This window comes from Rhagoletis pomonella, unplaced genomic scaffold, assembly GCF_013731165.1.
Source record: "Rhagoletis pomonella isolate Grant_MI unplaced genomic scaffold, Rhpom_1.0 Rhpom_scaffold_00014, whole genome shotgun sequence".
In the NCBI taxonomy this organism is placed as follows: Eukaryota; Metazoa; Arthropoda; class Insecta; order Diptera; family Tephritidae; genus Rhagoletis; species Rhagoletis pomonella.
The window spans coordinates 9,498,454-9,521,052 of NW_023458568.1; the positions used below are offsets into that span (position 1 = coordinate 9,498,454).

Consider the following 22,599-nt stretch of genomic DNA (forward strand, 5'->3'; position numbering starts at 1 on the left):
TAACACTAGTTCACTTCTGAAACTGCTTTTTAATGCCCAAGTAATGGGAAAAATTGTGTATGGTGTTATTGCATGCAACCCACCCATAGTGGAATTTACCAGGTGCCACTGCTTTATTTGAAAATTTGCCTATGAAATGTGACAATAAGGCAGCCGAATGTCAGAAAATAAAGCGAGAAAGCCGTTTTATTACTGCATCTCTTTATTGCAACATGGAGCAGTTTTTAAAGACGATGCTTTTCCTATATTTTGTTAGACTTTTCATAAGTAAAAATATTTTGTGAATATTACTTTCTTCATATGAATTATATCACATTTTTTGTTTAATTCAAGGCCTATCAAACAGGTTTAGAGCATTTGAGCAAAAACAACGTTTGCCTGTATTTTGTTGTTGCTTCTGGTATCGAAGGTGCCAAAAACTGTTCTGATTTTTTTCTTCTACATCACAGCGTGCCATGCGAAATACGAAAAGGTAAAAAATTTAAATTGAAAAAATTAAAATTGTTGCAACTTTCTTTCTTAGTAAATTGGTTCGCTTCTCGAAGCATTGATCCATCCATTCAATTCAATTTCAGCATCAACTGGTAATATATGTATACCACCCAGCGCCCCCACATGGGCGGCTTGTGGGAATCTGCAGTGAAAAGCTTTAAAATCCATCTAAAGAAAACCGCTGCAACCCACAAGTTTACTTTTGAAGAATTCACGATGCTTCTGGTGCGAATTGAAGCAGTACTCAACTCGAGGCCTCTGTCCGCACTTTCCCAAGACCCAGCTGATATGACAGCACCTACTCCGGGTCACTTCCTTCTAGGTGCACCGCTATTATCCATTCCCGAGCCTAATGCGGAAGACCTCTCTCTACTAAACCGGTGGGAGAAAGTCAAACCACTTCACGCAGGCTATCGTGTTACATCAGCCAAGCACCTTTCAACAGCATCAGCAGCCATCAATAGTACCAGCATCCATCAACAGCATCAGCAGCCTTCCTCATCATCAGCGGAAAAAACAACACCAGGCACAGGAGTAAAAGAAGCGTACATACACATACACATAAATCAAGGAAAGTAGTAAGTAGGCAAATTTTTAATTTCCTTAAAAATTTAAATAATATAACTTTAATTTTCTTAAAAGTCATATTATTTCTAATAAACTGCAAACAGACATATACACATACATATATATATATATATATATATATAATTTAATAAAAGGCGTATTTTTTCTCGCCAAAAACGGTTCTATTAAAATTGCGGATACTTTCCTGCCGCCCAAAATTTCCACAACGGCAATTTGCCAACTCCTCAACTCGAGGCCTCAGTCCGCACTTCCCCAAGACCCAGCTGATATGACAGCACTTACTCCGGGTCACTTCCTTCGAAGTGCACCGCTATTGGCCATTCCCGAGCCTACTAAACCGGTGGGAGAAAGTCAAAGCACTTCACCACCAATTTAGTCGCCGCTGAAAAGAAGATTACCTCAAAGATCTTCAGAAGAGATACAAGTGGAAAACCCCACAACGCGACCCTCAGCCAGGCGACATCGTCGTGATCAAAGAAGATTCGCTCCCCCCCCCCGAGTGGCGATTGGGACGAATCGAAAACGTTCGCCACGGCCCTGATAACCACATACGTGTCGTGGAAGTCCGTACACAAAATGGAGTTATCACGCGGCCACTTGTCAAACTGTGCTTCCTTCCAAAGCACAATAAATAATTCTATATATATTTTCCTTCTGTATATTAAGGGCCTTAACTTCCCATTTAAATATTGTACCCCAGTACTTCTCGTTTCTCTGCCTCTGCTTCTACTTCCAGATCGAAGACATCATGGCAGCACGGAAGGCATACCCCCTGGCTCCAACGGTGGAGACAGACAACTGCCTACAATGTCGGCTCTGCCACCGGTACCACGCCTTGCGGACGTGCCCGGTCTTCAAGGCGATGAAGCCGCCACAACGGTTGGGAGTCACCCATGCGCGCACGGGGCCAAGGGAACAGGGGCCCAAGAAGCGGAAACCGGCCACAAAGGCCCCAAGGAGCATCAAGCGGCGCGTGCCGCCGAAGAAAAATGCGCTGAAGAAGGCGCGAAGAACCCGCACAACCAGGCGCCGCAACCGCCGCGCAAGAAGACCGCCCCACGGACGATCGCGCGCACTCCCCAAGGCCTACAAACGGCCAATTACGAGGGCCGCACCACCAACCGCGTCCTTGGCAACACCATTCACGCCCTTCGAGAGCTGCAGAAAGTGCTCAAGAGCACATCCCTATAGGGCGGGGACGATGCTTAAGCCGCCGCTTAAACCTAATTCAGCGGCCGTGCGCGCATCCATTGGCGGTAGTGTAGTCGAAGCGACTCCGAAAATTTTTACCGAGCGCGCACGGCCGCCTACCATCCTCGCAAAAATTACCACCGAAGATAGTTCAGCAACTACCAGCGCTTAACGCGCACGCGCCCTGTGCACCTAGTGTCTTTGAATTGGAAATAATCGAAATACGTAAACTAAACTTTGTAGCCATAACAGCGTGTGAATAAACAACCTAAAACTTTGTAAATTTAAAATCGAAACTAAAGTCTTTTCCTTCAAGTGGAAATTACAGTGTAGTGAGGTGAGTGCGAAGGGACCAGGCGACCAATTACTCAAAATGTACATTTATCCATTCAAAATTCGTCACCTAAATGCAACTTCATTTCTGCATTAATGGGCTGTTTTTGCTTACGCGTAAAAGCACATTTAGCTCTAAATGCTACTCTAAATGTACATTTATCCATACAAAATTCGTCACCTAAATGCAACTAAATGCAACTCCATTTTTGCATTTAGAATCTAAATGCTCAAAGCAACCCTGTGATCTTCCAAAATTTCCACGATTCGAACATGGTTTAATGAGAAGAAGTGGCAACATTGCTTTTTCGAGTATACAGTCGCTAGCTGCGTTTCAGTGGTCGCCGATCGAGATTTCATTTATTATTTTACATTATTTGGAAAGAAAAGTTACGCAAATTAAACATCGATATGATGCTGATAGAAATCTGGATTAATTTGTGATCAACTCTGTTTGCTTTGTTTCCTAATTAAGTGTGGAAATTATAATTGACAGCACCGACACATGAATATATACACAAACAAATGTTTGGTTATGGTTAAAATAATTCAAGTTTTTGTATTGAATTTTCGGTTTAGAATTTATTTTTTCCTTTTCAGTAGGGATTTTTGGACATTATCTTTTCCGTGAGAATTTATCGTAATAGATACGGATCTGAATAAGCGACTGGAACACGGCTGTTTGTCAAAAGCATACGATTTCGAACTCGCGTAAATGTACATTTGCTAAATGCGATAGCATGAACGCTCTTCGAAAACATATGTTCGAAAGTGCTAAATGTTGCATTTTAAATGCAGCAAAAACGCTGCATTAATACTAGGTTCACATATAAGTAGATTATCCTCATTTTCGAGCTTAACTCCCTAATCTGTAATTAGAAAAAGAGATTAGCCATATAAAATTCGTCCCTTGTTAATCTGTAATAATAAAATAATCTCAGATTTAACCGATAACTTTTCGGTGTCCGTCCTAGCTTTATCGATTGTTTTTGCGAAAAAGAGGAGAAATGCCAAATGTAAAAGTAAACAAAAATGGACGCTAGCAAGGAAAAGAGGTTTGTAAAGGTATTTTTAATAAAATGTTAAGTTAAAATACATTTATATTGCTCGTAATAGTAGAAAAATGTGATCACGGTGGCACAGAGAAGAACATAACTTTTCCTTGAGATATTGCCTATTGAATATTTGCCTGTGTAAACGGGGTGATTAAAAAACGAGCTTTGATTGAGATAATATTGATACGTGAACATACTCTAAGAGTCTAAATGCTAAAAGCAAATATGTGATCTTCAAAAATTTCCAAGATTCGAGCATGGTTTAATGATAAAAGCTGGCAACATTGCTTTTTCGGGTATACAGTTGCTAGCTGCGTTTCAGTGATCGCCGATCGAGATTTCATTTATTATTTTACATTATTTGGAAAAAGAAAATTTGCGCAAATTCAACATCGATACTGATAGAAATCTGGCTCAATTTGTGATCAACTCTCTGTTGTTTTTTTCTATTTAATTGAGGAAATTTCAATTGACAGCACCGACAAATGAATATATACACAAAGAAATTTTCGGTTATGGTTAAACCAATTTAAGTTTTTGTATTGAATTTTTGTTTAAAATTTCTTTTTCCTTTTCATTAGGGGTTTTTGCACATTTTTTTCTCTGTGCGAATCGATCGTGATAGATACGTATCTAAATAAGCGACTGGAACACGGATGTTTGTCAAAATCATACGATTTCGAACTCACGTAAATGTACATTTGCTAAATGCGATAGCATGAACGCTCTTCGAAAAAAATATGTACGAAAGTGCTAAACGTTGCAATTTAAATGCAGCAAAAACGCTGCATAATCTTTAATTATTGAATCATTGTTTGTTAGGCTTTCAGCAAATTGGTCGTCCAATCATAGTTGCTTCATCGTCACAATCATGATGCAACGATTACATGACGACTACACTTTCGCACACTAGGTCGTGATATTTCAGTTCATTTGACGTCTAAAAATTCACCTGGAGCAGGTATTTTCTGTTTTTCTTGTTAATATTTTCGCGAAATATTTACAAACACCTGCAATTTTTAAAATATAGACTGTGCTGCAAAATTCTAGACATAATTTCTCAGTAATATCTCTTCTTTTCTTTTCCTGAAATGTGTTTTGAGCATGCACACAGAGACTTTTTTACAATTTCGTCATATTTTATAGTTAAAACGCTCACATTTATAGAATCTTAATGCAATTATCCACTTTTTAATAATTTCCATAGATTCTATGCAATATCTACTGTTTTTTTGCAATTTTAATGCAAATATTAACTTTTTCACTAATTTTTCCCCATAAAATGTAAACAAACAATGCGTGCACAACGTTTAGCAAACGACAGTGCCGTACTTATCCGTTTCTGCATCTTCTACGATTTGCCGATAACTAGCCGATAACGACAATAGACAAGTGTGCAGATAGCCTTACCACTTCAGTCCATTTGGGTTATATATTCGGAGGGGACCATAAACTGCACAATTGGCGGGCGGTTTTTTGTGAGGCTGTTGCAAAAGAATGGGGCTGTTATACCCGTAAATTGAAACAACGTACTTGAACACATCTATTTAGAGAAGTAACGTGAGAATTGTTTAAAACATAGAGCGATAACCTTTTATAAATATTAGTATATCGATTAAAGATTTTAATTTGACAGTTTGTCTTCGTACAATTAAAAGGAAATTATTCGAAGGTCGAAATTACCCAAAATTATAAAAGAATCTGAATGAATTAGCAATTGTTCCAGAATATAGAAATAAAACTACTTAGCAATATAATTTCTCTGCTTCATACGTACTTTTGAGTGAGTACCCGGATACGTATAAAGATCAGCATGGCAAACATGGCAGTTTCTCGCATCAAGCGGGAGTTTAAGGAAGTTATGCGAAGTGAAGAAGTGAGTATAGTGGAATGTAGCTATAGGAAAAATATCTAGAAGCATTTGCAAAATGACATGTACATATGTACGTTCAAAACGTAAACTTGTATATCTGTTTAAGGATATGCACATTCGGCTTGTACATATATACATATTTATTTAGAAGAATGACAAGTTCAATAGGAACATTTGTATTTTCAAATGGTCTGCTCAAGTTGTTTCATACAAATTCCAAAAACTAGGCTTCTGACAATGCTAGATGAAGGTTGCTGGATTATGTATTAAGTTCTATTAATTGGCCAATATGCGGCACGTAAAATTTACTATCGAGTTCATCACAGGAGGAACACTTAGGAAAGGAATCTCGGGAAACATTCATATATGTATGTGTCATGGTTAAAGGAGTGTTGGATGGTTGCTGTTTTGTTTGCTTTCGTGGTAGCTCCAACCCCGCTTTTTATTGAGGGTATGAACCGCTATTTACAAAAATGGAACCCCGTTGCTTACTAAGCACAATACATATTAAACAATAAGAGTACTTTTAAATAATAGTTTGATCCTTTAGCAACGTGTGTATGTATATAGAATATTAATTCCACCCCACAAATTCCGGCGTAATAAGCGAAACAAAAGTTCAATTATAGGAAAGCCAAACCCAGGAATATTCGCACACAAGTCTGATGTTGAGAGGGAAGGAACACACTTTGCTGAAGAAAATATGTAGTTCTAAAGACTGTTTTCGCTAAGCAATTATTTGGACGGCATAAGCGCCCACCGCGCTGATAATTCAAATTTCGGTGGCGTCCACTAGTCCCAAATCGTGAAATTATTAAATTAGCGTCAAAATTCAACGAATTGATCTGATTTTTTTTCTGTGGACAGCTTATGCAATTATAAACATGATACATGGTAGTAGGGCACTTTAGCGGAACCAGGTCAAAATGGACGGAAAAATTCGAGGGTGGTATCAATTGACGCGTCTTGACGCCAATAAAAATAATCCGAGGCCGGAAATTTACTTTTTTAATTCTATCAGGCCGATTCTGAACAGGGAGTTTTCTCTCTTTTCCCTTTCCTCCTATCATGAATAAAAATTCCCTGCGGTTTTTTTATATTAAATGGCAGAGTTGAGCTGTCAAAAAAGTATCAAACAGCTCTTGCGAAGTTTGAATTTTCTCCTTCCAAATTTTCGGGGAAACTGCTACTTCCTTGGAGTTCGTTATTGGAGGATTTCTTTGTCAGGAGAAACAAATTCCCGGTGAACAAACTCCCTGGGAGTATTGAGAATTGGGCTGATTATGGAGTAAATGAACTCAACTTAACACATATTTATAAGTTTTTGTACATTTGTGATGTTTTAAGTGTACATTTTCGGGAAATTCTGTATTTAATTGCAAAATTCCGGTGTTGAAAATCTCCACACAAACAATCTTGTGAAGTTAATATAAATACGATGGAGGAAAACTGGTGCTGCCACTGTATTAATACAATTTGTATTTCAACTTTGAAAACATCCAAATAATGCACAAGAAATATACTTTTGTGAAAAGGGGTTGCTTTTCTTTTCTTCGCACGCAGAAAGGAGAATTCTACGTATTGAGGGTTATAATCCCTATGCGAGGCCGAAGTCCGCCTACGCAAAAAGGTGTTCTGCCCCTTTTCTTTGGCAACACAGAAAGGAAAATTCTACGTAGTGAGGGTTATAATCAGGGTGTCCAGATTGTTTAAAAAAAAGCGCAAATTTTTAAAAAAAAAATCGCCAAAAATCGCCATTTTTTTAACTAAAATTCATGAAACCGATTTAACATCTTTTATTTAAAAAATGAGATCTTGTTATAATATAGTTTTTGAAACCAAAAACGAATATAATACCTTCAGAGGGTAATAATAAATAACACAAATCACTTATATAATAATGATGTACACACGATTTTCTTTCAAAATATGGATACTTTTTAAAAATATTTGTTTCAACACATTTTGCAATAGGACTGCGCAATTACTAAATTTATTATAACTCATATTAATTGATTAATCGCATAATCCGCTTTTAAAAGCTGGGCGCTAAAAATTAAATAAAAACCTATAATAAGGCGAGATCAGCTATTTCCACAATTTCTTCAAAATCACCTATAGGGTCTGAATGATTTACTTTTCTGTTGTTGTCATATATTGAGCTATTCAATCCTGATAACATACTGTGGAAACGTTTTGCAGCAGAAACTATTAGCCTTCATATAACACTTTATTCGAACTATTGAATAAAGGCTTTCCAACCTCATCATATTTCGAATCTTAGTTTTTGTTGAATTCATTACGTAAAAAATACTCTCAACAAAGTATTTGAGTGCGGCAAGGATAATAATATGAATTTGCTTATATTTCCAAACATTTTATTGCCTGTTGCGGTTTTCACTCCGTGAGAAATTATCCAAAATTCTTCAAGAGTCGGATGGAATGGTTCTGAGAAAGGGTACTCCATGGGAAAGTTCAGAGATTTAAATACTCAGTTTCCGCTGCTTTTCTTTCCTTCAAAGTCAAATAGTGATTGGGCAGGTCCCTGAAACTCGCCCTGTTGTGATTCACACACTTTTCTGGTGACAAAATCAAAGCTTTTCTAAAAGCATTTAATTGACTAGGTAATCGCTCCAAAAGTTCTTCGATTAGGGTGATTAAGCATTTTTGACAGTCATTTAATATGCTTCTTAAGTCAAGTTTATAACGCGGAGTATAAGCCTCTTGTGTAAAATTATCGTGGAAAACTAAGTTTTGTATATTTTTATAATTCCTTTTTAGGAAAAAATTTATTTGAAGGGAAAAAATCGCCAAAATCGCCAATGGTGATTTCCTAAATTTTTACGCTCTAATATCCAAAAAAAAAATCGCCAAATTGGCGCCAAATCGCCAAATCTGGACACTCTGGTTATAATCCCTAAGCGCGGCCGAAGGCCGCCTACGCACAAAGGTGTTCTCTGCAAAAGTGTTCAGCCCATTTTCTTTGGCAACACAGAAAGGAGAATTCTACGTCGTGAGGGTTATAATCCCTAAGCGCGGCCAAAGGCCGCCTATGCAAGATTGTGACATTTCGTACTACCATACCCAAACCTAAAATTCTTAAAATTTTATTATAAATCTTTTTGTTTATTTCAAAGCATTTTGCTCTCAGAATCGAAATTTCAACAAAAAAGGGTATTTTCTTGGGTACGGTTCCATTATTTGTACAATAATTTGGGTTATTGTGTTCAAACGCGTAACCCGATCAAAAAAATTCTAATTCACGTGTGGTGAAACGATAAAACGTAAGTTTATAATAATATCTAAAATTTTCGAAGACAAAATTTTAACAAATTCGGGTGCAATAATGTTTGTAAAAAAAAATACTGTGGTCAGCGTAGCCTGAATCGGACTGATGAGGGTTATTTTTTCTAAGCGCGACCGAAGGCCTACAACGGGTAAAGGTATTTTGCGCAAAAATCCTGTGGTACGCGTAACCCGAGTTTACATTTACTTTTTCAAAATGCTAATTTTACCCCATTTTCCAATGGGTCCCCAGAAGTCTGCAGAGCCGTCGGAGAGAAAAAGGCTGTTTTTTCTTAAAGTTTGGACTGTTCTCTTTCTAATGTCCACAGCCCCTCCGCCTCCGCTCCGCTCCTCACCCCAAACCCATTGCACTTTTTGTTTTTGAAAGAGAAGAGGGCTATTGTGTAATAAGTTGTTGTTGTTGTTGTAGCGGCTACAACAACCCCGCCCAGATCGGTTGATATCTCAGTCGTCGTCAAGTTCCACTACCGGCGGCCCTAGGAAACGTGCAGCTTCTATCGGGTCGGTGCACAAGGACAAAGCCGTTAGGGTTGTCGGTGTAATGAGTTGATAATTGTAGTTCTAGTTTGCGTACTAACAATAAATCATAAATATTGTATGTCGGCCGCTGTGGTGTAGTGGTAAGCAGTGCGCGCTTCCACTCCGCAACGCCTGGGTTCAAATCCTAGTCAAAGCAACATCGCAAAAAATATAGAAAAAAAGGTTTTTTCTTAACAGCGGTCGTCCCTCGGCAGGCAGTGGCAAATCTCCGAGTGTATTTCTGCCATGAAAAACAGCTTCTCATAAAAATACAATCGCCGTTCGGAGTCGGCGTAAAACTGTAGGTCCCTCCGCTCTGTGTGACAACATCAAGGCGCACGCCACAAATCGGAGGAGAAGCTCGGCCAAACATTAACATATGTGTAAACGCCAATCTATTATTGTTTTACACCCCCTCCAATATTGAACACTAAAATATATTTATTTTTACCCAAAGAAACAACGATATTTTCAAAATATACTAGAATGGATAACACTCACTTTTCTGAAAGTTATGAAGCCCATGGGTCCCAAAGTAAATTCCACTTTCGAATTACTTGAAAGACATGTAGTTAAATGGACAAAGACAATATATCCGTCCGATATAGAGAACTGTAGTAGTCCTGGCTAGCTACATTGTGAAATAATCATATGACATATCTCAAAATATGTTCAATCAAATTTTATGAATTTAAAAATAAAGATTTTGTCAAGTGTTTATCGAATTTATTCTAAAATTTAAAAATGTTTAAGATACGATATTAATTATTTTCAAAAGGTAAATGTTAACACAACTATTATATTTATAATCCCAAATTTATGATATAAAATCCCCTCCACATAAAACTTAAATTTGGTAACGCCACTTGAGCAATTGTCAAAAATCTGCTTTCTAATCAAAAAGTGATGTATTGAAACTACCTTCTTTTTTGTATCATGATTATAAACAACTTTTATTATTATTAGTGATTTTGTAAAATATGACCTACTTTTTAAGGGAAACAATTTTTTTTTTATGTGGAGAAAAACACATTTTCAGAATTTTATAACGCACTAACCACGGATCCGGAATGAGGCTTATGGCACATTATAGAGGGCATTATTGTTGACAATTTCTCCATAGTCACCTATTGCATACGTCTGCGACCCTAAAAAATACAGACCCTTAAAAAAAATTTTAACTGCAATATTAAAATTAAAGACATTGGGTTTTTAGCCTAATTAATTACAGTTGGAGGTTTTGAATTTTTTTTAATCGCTTAAGTTTCTTCCGTCTGACACCCATATTCTGATACATATGCATTTTAGTTAGGTAGTTTTTATGTAAGTCGGTATATCATATATACTGTATACTCATAAAATACACTAAGTATAATAAATTCTGTGGCCTTCAAAATATAGCTTTTTCAGTTTAAATAAAACCATTTTCAAACTAAGCGAAACCTTTTTCAAATTAAATGAAACCTTTTTCAGGTCAAGCAAAACTTTTTTCAAATTAAATAAACGCTTTTTCAGATAAAGCGAAACCTTTTTCAAATTAAATGAAACCTACACTTACGGTAAAAAAAACGCCGTTTTTAATATCACAGGTAGAAGTAATGTTTTTGACTGAGACGTTCCCACGACAGTCGGGTCTACGTAACCGGAACGACCCAGATTTATATCTGGCCAAGGACTGTCACTCCAGCAACACTCACCAAAAAGTCTTTGGGGAATTTGTATGCTGCTACAACAACAACAACTAAAAATGAGATTGCGTTCTTTTAACTCTTATCAGTTACAATGCTTGGTAAAAATTCGTCTTTAATGATGGCAATGTAGAAGGGGAGTTAACTTAACCCTCCAGTAAAAAGGTTTTTCCAACTCCATGGCTTGTTGTTGTTCCCCACACCATTACATGCCTCACTGTAGTCTGAACGCAAATGAGACTAAATCTGTCTGTTTTTTTTTTGCGGCGAACCGTGCATCCCGCATCTGAGCTGAATAGATTTATTTTGCACTCATCAGGAAATATGACTTGTTCCCAGTCGTTTCGTGACCAATTTTCCCTCAAGCGACGCTGTACCGTTGAGATACTAATTTCCATGTTAATGCTATCCTTTAATTCCGCGGCAACTTCGGGAGCAGTTTTAAATCGGCCCCGCAGAGATACCTTGACGATAACCCTATCATCGCGCTCAATGGTCTTTCGTGGTCGTCCGCTTCCTGTACGACGGACCAAACTGTCCGTTTCCCTATAATTCGTCCAGAATCTCCTTACCGGGGATTCATTGCAATGTACTGCGCGTGAGAAATCGACATTTCGCTTTTTTGCCGCTTGTATACGATTATGTCAATTTTTTGCTTTTGGGATAAAACCATTGCTTTTTTTTAAATATCGCTGCTTTCACAAAAACTGATAGGCACTTACTACATTTTTCCTCATAAAACATCACACAATAAGCTAAGGACCTATCAATGGTCACTATAAAAACTAAAAAGTTCCGTTATGTAGCTGTAGTTACAGAGAAGCGCCGTAGCAGAGAAAAAATTTCGTCGGCGTTTTTTTGACCGTAAGTGTATTTCGGATTTAATGAAACTTTTTACAAATTAAATGAAACTTATTTTCAAATTAAATGAAACATTCTTAAATTAAGTATTAAACATTTATTAAATAGAGGAACAGGAAATCAACTTAACTTATTAAGAACCATGTCTGGCTAATAGCTCAGTTATGCATACTTGGCGTTGCGTGAGAGTTGTCACATCAGAAACTGTTAAATGGGCTTTGCGTGTAAGCGGTTAGCCAGCCATAGCACTTCACATGTAGAATTCTGTTGGGTTTTGATTTTTACCTAAAATGGTATAGCAGTGCAAGTATGCATAACTGGGCTATTACCCCCAGTTACACATCGTTATCGACGCCATGCTTATAACAGAGAGTCGGTAACGCCGATTATGATGTTTAACTGGGAGAAAGTGTTAACCAGACCTGATGCAAGGGCCCTAAGGGCCGGTTGTTCAATGTCTGGTTATCACTACCACTACACTATCGACGATTTCGACATCATGCATGTAACATGTGATCGATAAAGCAGTAGTTGTGCTTAACCGGAGCTTCTACCTCCGATTTGTGCTAATCAGACATTGAACAACCGGCCCTAAGTCATAGTTTATAAAATTGATGAAGATCTTGTCCATTCGCCGCTTTCGGAATTTGGATGATCATGTCCATGATGCTAAATCGGGATTTACTCGAGCGTCATTTTGACCTATTGGATTTTGAAGATTATATGATGGGAAGAAAAAAAGGTCATGGATTGTTTTTCCTTCCAGCGGTGGGTGGGGGATCTACAGGCTTCCAAAAATGTAAAAACAAACAGTTACATGGATTTACTCGAGCGCGTCAGATATTGATAGTGAATAAATCAAACGTGTTTCTGATGACGGAAATATGCTAATCTGCCGGTTTGCATAGTGGGGTTGGGCGTACGGAAGGGTCAAAAATGGGTGACAAAAAAGTTTACTCGCCGCGTCAGATATTCACAAGGGATGTTAAATAGGCCCGAATGAACCTCCCATTTAATAATCTGACGATTCAGATGTGACGCAAGTCGTGGCGTCTTCTTGAAGATGCAAAAAAATCGTAATTTGGATTTACTCGAGCGCGTCAGATTTTCATACAGAAAGCTCATCTCGATGCCCTGGTCGTCCTGTTCCATAATCTGACGATTATCTGGAGGGGTTTTCCTAATCTGACGGTTTAAACAATTAATTTCGTTTCTGAGATGCACAGTCAACCAAACATATATTACTGTAAACACTTATTATTTTATCCGTGCAGTTATCATACAGCAAATCCGGTTCGACTTGGTTGTTGTTGTTGTTGTTGTTGTTGTAGCGGCTACTAAGCCCCGTTCGGGTCGGTTCATCCGTCAACGTTGTCAATTTCAGCTAGGGGAAGGCCCAGGAAGTGTGCGACTTGCACAGGGGCTGTCCATCGGGACAGGGGCGTCAGATGAGTGGGGTTCTCAGGGCATGCGAAGAGGTGCCGTGAGTCATGTGGCGACTCTCCACATGCCGGGCATTGGTTGGGCACATCCTCGTTGATTCTGCTTAAGTATGAATTTAGCCTGCTGCAATAGCCAGAGCGAGGTTGGGCTATTGTAGTGCGGGTCTCCCGAGGCAGACAAAGTTCTGTCCCGTCTACGTCCGGTGGTTGTGTGCCTAGGACGGCATTCACAGGGCGGGAGTCTACATAACTTGAGACTGATTCCCTGTGAATGCCGTTCAGGGCCTGTCGGTAGGTTGACGGGTCCAGAGGTTGTTTGATAAACCTCTGGACTTCGTCCGTCAGTTCGTAAAGATGCCTCCTGACGTGCCTTGGCGAGGGCTCTTCCGCGAGCAGCTGTCCGCTGGGATGGCCACGTCTGTGGCTCCCAGCAAGGAACTGCTTGCAGAGCATTATGTTATGCTCCTTTACAGGGAGCATCTGGGCCTCGTCATGTAGGTGGTGTTGGGGCGTCATCAGGAGGCATCCTGTCGCTGTTCGTAATGCCGTGTTTTGGCAGGTCTGTAGCTCATCCACTGCGTCCTGATAGTCCACGGCGACCATACGGGCGCCGGGGAGGTTTAGAACCGGCCGGCCAATTGCCTTGTATGTTGCCAACAACGTTTCTTTATCTTTGCCCCAAGTGCTGCCGGCCAGCGACTTGAGAACATTGTTGCGGCTCTGTACTTTGTTGACAATTGCGGTTGTATGCGCCGAGAAGGAGAGCAGACTGTCGAAGGTAACTCCGAGGATTTTCGGGTTATTCACCGTCGGTATTGTTACGCCATCGACGTGAATACCCATTTGCAATCTGACCTCCTTCGTCCAGGTGGTTGTTGTTGTTGTTGTAGCGGCTACAACAACCCCGCCCAGATCGGTTGGTATCTCAGTCGTTGCCGTCAAGTTCCACTAACGGCAGCCCTAGGAAGCGTGCAGCTTCTGCGGGGTTTGCCCATAAGGACAAGGTCGTTAGGGATGTCGGGTTTGCCGGGCATGCGAAGAGATGTTTCGAGTCATGTGGGGTCTCTCCGCATGCCGGACATTCATTAGGCACATCCTCATTCAGCCTACTCAGGTAGGAGTTTAACCTGCTGCAGTAGCCGGAGCGAAGTTGTGCAAGTGTGGTGCGCGTCTCCCGAGGCAGATGAAGCTCCGTCTCGTCAATGTCCGGGGGTGGTGTGCCTAGAACGGCATTCACAGGTCTAGAGTCTACATAACTCGAGACTGAGTCCCTGTGAATGCCGTTCAAGGCCTGTCTGTAGGCTGTCGGGTCCAGAGGTTGTTTAATGAACCTCTGGACTTCGTCCGTTAGTTCATATAGATGCCTCCTGACGTGCCTAGGCGAGGGCTCCTCTGCAAGCAGCTGTCTGCACGGGTGGCCACTTCTGTGGGTCCCGATCAGGAACTGCTTGCAGAGCATTATATTGTGCTCCTTTACCGGGAGCATTTGCGCCTCGCCGTGCAGGTGGTGTTCAGGCGTCATCAGGAGGCATCCCGTCGCTGTCCTCAGTGCGGTGTTTTGTGCGGTCTGTAGCTTCGTCCACTGCGTCCTACTAGTCCCAGGCGACCACACTGGCGCTGCGTAGTTCAAAACCGGCCGGCCTATTGCCTTGTATGTTGCCAGCAACGTTTCTTTGTCTTTGCCCCAAGTACTGCCGGCTAGCGACTTGAGGACCTTGTTGCGGCTCTGTACTTTATTGACAATAGCGGTTGAGTGCGCAGAGAAGGAGAGCAGGCTGTCGAAAGTTACTCCGAGTATTTTGGGGTTACCGAGGATTTCGCAGGGGATAGGGCTAGGCTCCTTGCAGTGAAGAAGCGAGAAAGTTCGGCGAGATAACCGTTTACTTTCGAGCACAAGTCATCAATTCCCTCTGGTGGTTGAGGTAGCTTTGAGATGTAATAATTAAACAGTAGCGGGGACAGGACACCACCATGTGGTATCCCCTCTTTAATTTAACGTGGCTTGCTAGTTTCAGGTAATTCGCCGACCACCGTTTGAGTCCCTGTGGGAGTGAGGAAGCCTCTATATCTTCTAGTAGCGTTGAATGACTGACAGTGTCGAACGCCTTGGACAGGTCCAACGCTACTAGAATAGTTCTCTCACAGGGGCGGTTTCGGTTTAGACCATGAGTTATCTGAGTGTTTATGGCGTTAAGTGCTGTTGTCGTGCTATGCACTTACGGAACCCATGCTGATGCTTCGCTGGGGTCAGGTGGTTCGCAAAATACGGGAGCAGCAGGGCCTCGAGTGTCTTCGCTACCGGGGAAAGGAGAGTTATCGGGCGATAAGACTTTCCTTTGTTGGCTGGTTTCCCCGGTTTGAGCAGTGGGACCACACTCCCCATTTTCCAGATGTCTGGAATGACGAGAGTGGCCATAGACAGGTTGAGGACCTCCGTTAGGTATGCTACTCCCGCAGGACCCAAATTTTTCAGCATCAACATGCATATTCCGTCGGGTCCAATTACTTTGGAGGCTTTCGCCTTCCCGATGGCTAGCCTTACCTCACCGCTGGTGAAAACAAGAGGCGCACTGGGTTTTGGCATTTTGTGCAGCCTTCTGGTCATTCGACGTTTGGCTTTATCCACCGGAGGATGCAGAATGAACCGCCGGCTAAAATAGCTCGCTCATCGCTTCGGGTCCGACGAAGCGTGGTCACCAAAGTCTATCTCGACTCTGTCGTCATGCTTCGTCGGGTTGGACAACGACCTCACGATTGACCAAAGCTTGCTCACACCAGAGGCGAAGTTACAGGTCTTCAAATGCTCTTCCCATTTCTTCCGCTTATGTACGTTCACAAGTTGCCGAATCTCCGAATTGAGATCCCTGATACGGGGATTTCCAGGATCGGCCTAACGAAGGTTGTCGCGCTCATCGGCTAGAACAGCTGCTGAAGTGAGGAAAGTTCGGACGTGGATCCTTAATACATCCAGCTGGGATGAAGCGAGCTGCAGCAGCGGTGACAACCCTGCGAAACTTACGTTCACCTACATGAACGTCGGTTGGTCGGAAAAGTTGACATAAGTCCGGTGATCCCCGGAAGCAAAGTCGGTAGGTTTATCAACCGAGATGACTATGGGCAGATGGTCTGATGCTAGGGTCAGCATTGGTCGCCATGTTACGCTGTTTATCAGACCATCGCTGACGATTGTTAAATCTGGCGAGCTGCAGCAGCTGCCCATAATCCTGGTGTGTGCGTCGTCGTTCATTGCGCAGAATGTCGAATCGTCTATCTGCTCAGCCAGATGTATTCCCCTACGATCATTTGACAGGCTTGAATGTCAAAGATAGTGTTGCGTGTTAAAGTCACTAATTACCATGCGGTTTTCACCTCTGAGTAGCGCACCTATTTTATTTATTTATTTATTTATTTAATCACACACGACAACCAATAGTTATATTTACAGTGTATGATATCTTACAACCTAAAGTTACATGTAATTACACATCTATATAAAATAAAAAATTAAAACAAAATAAAATAATAAAAATAAAAAGTAGGGGTAAAAGTTATATAAAATGAAAAGAGAAGAAAGATGGAGAGGAAGGAGGATGGAGAGGAAGGAGATTTCAGGGTGATATCCTGTTGGGCAGCTGGTGACAGGGGGTATGTATACGTTAAATATTTCGAGCTCAACATCGCCTGACCGGATAGCAATACCCTGACATTCTAGGATGGTATCCCTGCGGTCGATGTCTGCTTCAATAAGACGATACTGCACGGTGTGGTGCGTGATGAACGCTAAACCTCCACCATTATCTCGCTCGCGATCACGACGGTGCACGTTGTATCCGGCGCAATTCAACAGGGTTGAATTGCCGTGCAGCTTCGTCTCTTGGACCGCAGCTATTCATATTCCATGCCTTCCCATAAATACAGTTATCTCCTCGATCATGCTCTGGAGTCCGTTACAGTTAAATTGTAGCACCTTTGTGTGCCTTGGGAGACCGATTGTGATGTGTGGTATTAAAGAGTTGTGTTGCCTGCCGGCCCCCTGCTGTACGTGCTGCAAAAGGGGGTGCTGCCTTGAGGTGGTGGTTGGCGGCGTCGCGGGGGAGGGATGCGACTGGGCAGCACAGAAGGGGCCCACATAGTCACTCGTCCAATCTCGCGTGTTGCGGAGTCCTGAGCACGCGCTAAAGTGGCACCAGCCGAGGCAGGAGTTGCACTTGACTGATGTCACGTTACGGTATATTCTGGACTGACAAACAGAGCAGATTGTCTGAGGGACTAGGAGTTGCCGGCGGCGGTGTGTAGGTGCTATTGTGTTTGTTTGTGTGTCTATTGTTGTGTTGTGTTGGGGTGTGGGTGTGTTGATTGTGTGCTGCCCAGGCGGGTGGTGGTTTGCCGTGGAGGCGGTCCGGTTCGGGGCCGCGAACGACGTGGTCCATTGCCGGTGCGTACGTAGGCCCGAGCAGTTACGGAGGTGACTCCACCCGTCACAGGCATTGCACCTGACCGAGGTGGAGTTTGTATGCAGTCGTCTCTGGCATACCCAGCAGGTGTAAATTACTGGCCCTGGGTTAGACTCTATGCCAGCCCTGAGCAGAAGGGTACGGAGAAGATGTAGCCTTAGAATCGAGCAACGTTTGATGGATTTTGCCGACCTAAGCGGGGTTAGATCGCCGAAACAACAGCCCTTGGTCGGGTAAAACGCGAGTCATTCCGGCACGTAGACCGGCTGTCGTGGGAATGCTGCTCGGCTGTTCGACTTGGTCGTCAGTTTCTTCTACATTTTTCCCATCTGTAACAAGAAGTAATTGACAATATTTTCTTTTACATATTAAATGAAAAGTGTGTTATTATAGAATTTACAAGGTATTATACCTGAGTCCCCTAGAATAGTCCAACAAGTTTTTTGGCAAGAACTTGATCCACAAAACACACAAAAACCATTTCCACTCATCGTGAATCACAAAATGTATACCTTGTTTATACCTACGCAAGAACCGCATTGAGAAAAATCCAATTTGACTTAACACCTATTTCTTTCAAGCGTTTATACCTGTGTCTTTACAGTAGGGCTGGGACTATCCGCATATTCGAATATGCGGATATCCATGCGGATTATCCGTTGACACGAATTAAATCCGGATAGTATGGATATCCGGTTAATATTCGTTTGTGAAATTATTCGGATATCCGGATTTACGAATATCCGGTTAATATTCGTATTTTCGGATATCCAAAAAAATCAACAAACTGATTAATAATATTCGTGAATTCAATTATGCACACGATAGAGTGAATTAGCTCTTGACGGACTTGAAGTTGAGCCTTTGTTTTGTATCGTTTTGTCAAAATATACACAAATGGCACTATACTTGTCATGACTTTTTTAGAAATGCTACAATTTGGTAAAGCATTCACCACGACCAAAAGTATCGTAACAGCTTTCATTATTCCGTCCATGATATTTTAAAGCCATGAAAAAACTCTCGCGGTCAATTTTATATTTTTTTAATTATTTTTACGAAACGATACTTTGATTTCCCGATACCAGGCGCTCATGCATATGAAGTAGCAAGTTTTCTATAGGCATAAATTTGTTTGTTGAACTTTTTAATTCGTTTGTAGAAGCCTTTGAAGTTCCAAAATAAAACTTTGAAAATTTAAAAATTTATACAAACAATTTTGTGCGTAGAAATAGAAAACTTGTTATTACACATTTATGAGCGAAAAATCCGGATATTCGGATAGCCGAATATTATCTTAGCTTCCAAAGTAACCGGATTTTTCATTTAGGTATCCGGATATTCGAATATTCGGTTTATCCGGATAGTTGAAAAATCCGGATGAAGTTCCCAGCCCTACTTTACAGCGCATTCGCTGAAACCGCATTCAAAGTATAAATTTTTTTTTTGTTTTATTTCGATATTTGTTTAATAATTGATTTGCGCGATTGACCGAAGTGGAAGCGAACAACAATTCAAATTTATTTTAATAATAGTTCAAATTTAAATCGGGCTGTATAAAGAAAACCAGCCTATTTTCACTTCGCGTCGAATGAGTGATGTGCTTATACGTGTTTTCTAACCGATTTCAGAAATAAAAAACCGATTTGAAATCAAATTCGAGTCAATACACTTTTGAAATTAAGACCTTATTGAAATTTGGTTTATGCATCCGCTTTGAATCACAGCGAACTGGGTCAAAGCGCTTTATGTGTCGGTACCCAGCAAACACAGTCTCAAACGTTTGAGAAAAATGTATTTCTCAATTTGATATCAAATGTTTTTCTCAAATGATTCTCAAATTGAAAAGGAGGTTCAAATTTTACATTTGAAATTCATTTGAGGTTGATTTGAAGAAAGATGGCAAGTGTCAAACGATATAAAAATGCGCAGTTAAATCAAAAATTGTAAGAAAAAATTAAGATCAATTGAAAAAAAAACAATTAATAGAAAAACAATTTCAAAGAGAAAGCCCACAAATAGTGGATTTGATGTTTGCGCGGGTTGAAAATTACTTTATCTTAATTGTTTCTTTTGTTATGTACATACATATGTACATCGTGAAGAAAAAATAAATATGAAATATAAATTTCCTATAATAAATTCCATTTCCACAATTTGATAAGTAACCGTTGAAATCGATTTGAGAGTTAACCATATTCTCAAATGGAGATCAACTCCCCTTTTTATTGAGAAAGCTGTAATTTTCAAATCAATATCAAATCATTTTCAAACGTTTGACATTTGAGAAAGGCTTTGATTTCAAATCATTCTCAAATGTATATCAAACCTAATTGTTTGCTGGGTATAAACAATTAGTTCGTTAAGTTTCAAAGGTTGTATTTCATGTAACACCACGAGTGCTTTGATCGTCCATGATTGCGTGATACTATACTAAGATACTATATAAAGACTGAGCTAGAAGGGAGCGGAGTTTAAGATTTTTTATGTATAAGTAAACTTAAGGCTGCCGAATTCAATATTATCTGAAAAATTCATGTTTTTCTTACATACAAATTCTTATGTCTAGAGATTTTAGCTGAGAAATGAGTAAAATTCACATACATAAGTTAAAAAGTAATTTTTAACTGATATTTGTTGAGCTAAAAGTTACATCATGTGCTACTAATTTTTCTTAATATAATTTTAATCTAATACTCCTTCGATTTACGATTATTTGAATCCTAATTAAAACTATTTTGAAACTGGGATTAAATTAATCGTAATCGTAGACGCACTTAATTACACATGTAATTTCATCGTCCAGCTCAAATTTAGATAAAGGTTTTGATTCACAAATTCACATACTTCTGCACATATACAGCGGAGCAACATACGAGCCTTTAGTGAGAGTTTGTTTGGGTTAATTCTCACATTTCATTCGCAACTGGTATCATTTGCGAGCATTTGGTCCGCTGGGTATACTTATAGTCATATGATTGTGACAAATAATATGAACGGAAAACAGCAAACAAATCAAAAAATAACAAATTTCGTAGAAAAATCTGTAGCAGTAAGTGCACACGACAATCTTTGTTGACGGTTTTCGTTACTCCGGCTTGTGGAAAACGTCAGATTATTACTTCCCGTTACCCTTCAGCTGTATGCTTCATAATAAAAGAAAAAATTAACCGCGCTCGAGAATGTCCAGGTAACGTTTTTTTCCCAATCCCTTGCGTCGCGCTCAAATCGTCAGATTATTGAAATGCACACTTTTCAGCATTAATTAACCCACTATTTCTTAATCTGACGCGCTCGAGTAAATCCACCTATAAATTTTTTTTATTATTCTGATCAGCTCTCCTATGCGCGCGGCTCTACATAGATGTCTTAGATTTGGCAGAGGTACTCAACAGAACGCAAGGTATCCCCCATATGTTAATCTGACGTGCTCGAGTAAATCCCCGAATCCCCTCTTGGGCTCCCCTACTAATAGTTCACACAGCAATTTTGACTAATTTGTGCGATACTTTCTCCAATTACACTTACCATGTTGCGCTCAATAGTTATATCACTTAGGGCCAGTTTCTCAATGTCTGGTTAACCCTAACTACATAGTTATCGACGTTATCGACACCCTGTTCCCACGGCAGTCGGATCTACGTAACCGGAACGACCCAGATTTTTATCTGGCCAAGGACTGTCACTCCAGCAACCCTCCCCAAAAACTCTTTGGCTAATTTGTATGTTGTTACAACAACAACAACAATACCCTGTTATATGCATGGAGTCGAAGACGTCCATAACGAAGTTTAACCGGAGATTACTGTTAACCAGGCTTTGAGTAAATTGCCCTTCGTCGCCTGGGTAAAAGATTGTCTGTATGTTAATTTCGGCAGGTTGTGGGGAATCGCGATTGAAGTTTGGAATGCAATTTTTCAAAAACGCGAAGATAGGTTTTCTCCAAAGTCTGAAAATGTCACTAGTTCACAAAATTCTTAAATTATTTAATTTTTAACGTTTGTTTTTAATTAGTTTTGAGTTTATGAAGGATTTTTTTTAGTAAAATTTTGTCGTAAGCGTCATTTATCCACAATTTGGTAGCCACTTTGTATGAAATACGACAAATGTGATCAAAATTTCCACTAAATTAACGACACTTTTTACTCAATATCTCGGAAACTAAAAGAGATATCCAAAAATGGGGGACGCCATTTTTAAGATATTGATTAGTTTAATATGAATGCATCACTACACTAAATTATCGGAAAAATTGTAGTCAATATCTCGGAAACAAAAGGAGATATCTAAAAACTGATAACACCAATCGAAAGACCTTATTTCAAAATAAATAACTGCATCTAGAACTAAAAATCGTCAAAATTGCGCTTACGACAGACAGTCTTTTACCCAGGCGACGCCTTAACAATGATCGGGCATGGAGTTTTAAATTCGAAAATGACTTCTATGGGTTTAATATAGGAGAGTATGCGAAGAGGGAAATTTTCAGAACCTTCTTTGAAGGCATCTCGAATACCCCGGCCGCCGCGAGCTTACATAAGGCTATAGTCAAAGGAACTATAGAAACGGAGCTTGCGCTTAAGATTGCAGATGGCACCTACACCAATAGAAGGGAGGAAAGGGCGACCACCTTGATGCTAGCACACCTCTCGGAGGCCTCTAACCTGATGGAGGAGCTGGGGGTCCAGAGAACTAGGCCGCGACCATCTGATTGGGGACTGGCGAGAAGCATATTCACTCAGACCTCAGTTAGATGGGCGCTGGGCTCGTTTGAACGCTACAAGGCTCCAGGGGTAG

At 40.3% G+C, this 22,599-nt stretch overlaps 1 protein-coding gene across 3 annotated transcripts in view; it reads left to right on the forward strand.

The window, feature by feature from the left end:
* Window positions 1-5,083: 5,083 nt before the first annotated feature.
* LOC118749213 (ubiquitin-conjugating enzyme E2-22 kDa) overlaps window positions 5,084-22,599 on the forward strand; it is a 250,815-nt gene continuing 233,299 nt past the window's right edge. Inside the window, exons 1-2 of one of the 3 annotated variants that reach the window (XM_036484001.1) lie at window positions 5,084-5,219; window positions 5,296-5,535. In XM_036484001.1, coding sequence (XP_036339894.1) covers window positions 5,473-5,535 — 63 coding nt within the window. In that variant the 5' untranslated portion in view covers window positions 5,084-5,219; window positions 5,296-5,472. Of the gene's footprint in view, window positions 5,220-5,280; window positions 5,536-22,599 lie in introns of all 3 variants that reach the window. The other 2 variants (XM_036483999.1, XM_036484000.1) reach the window with 2 other exon arrangements.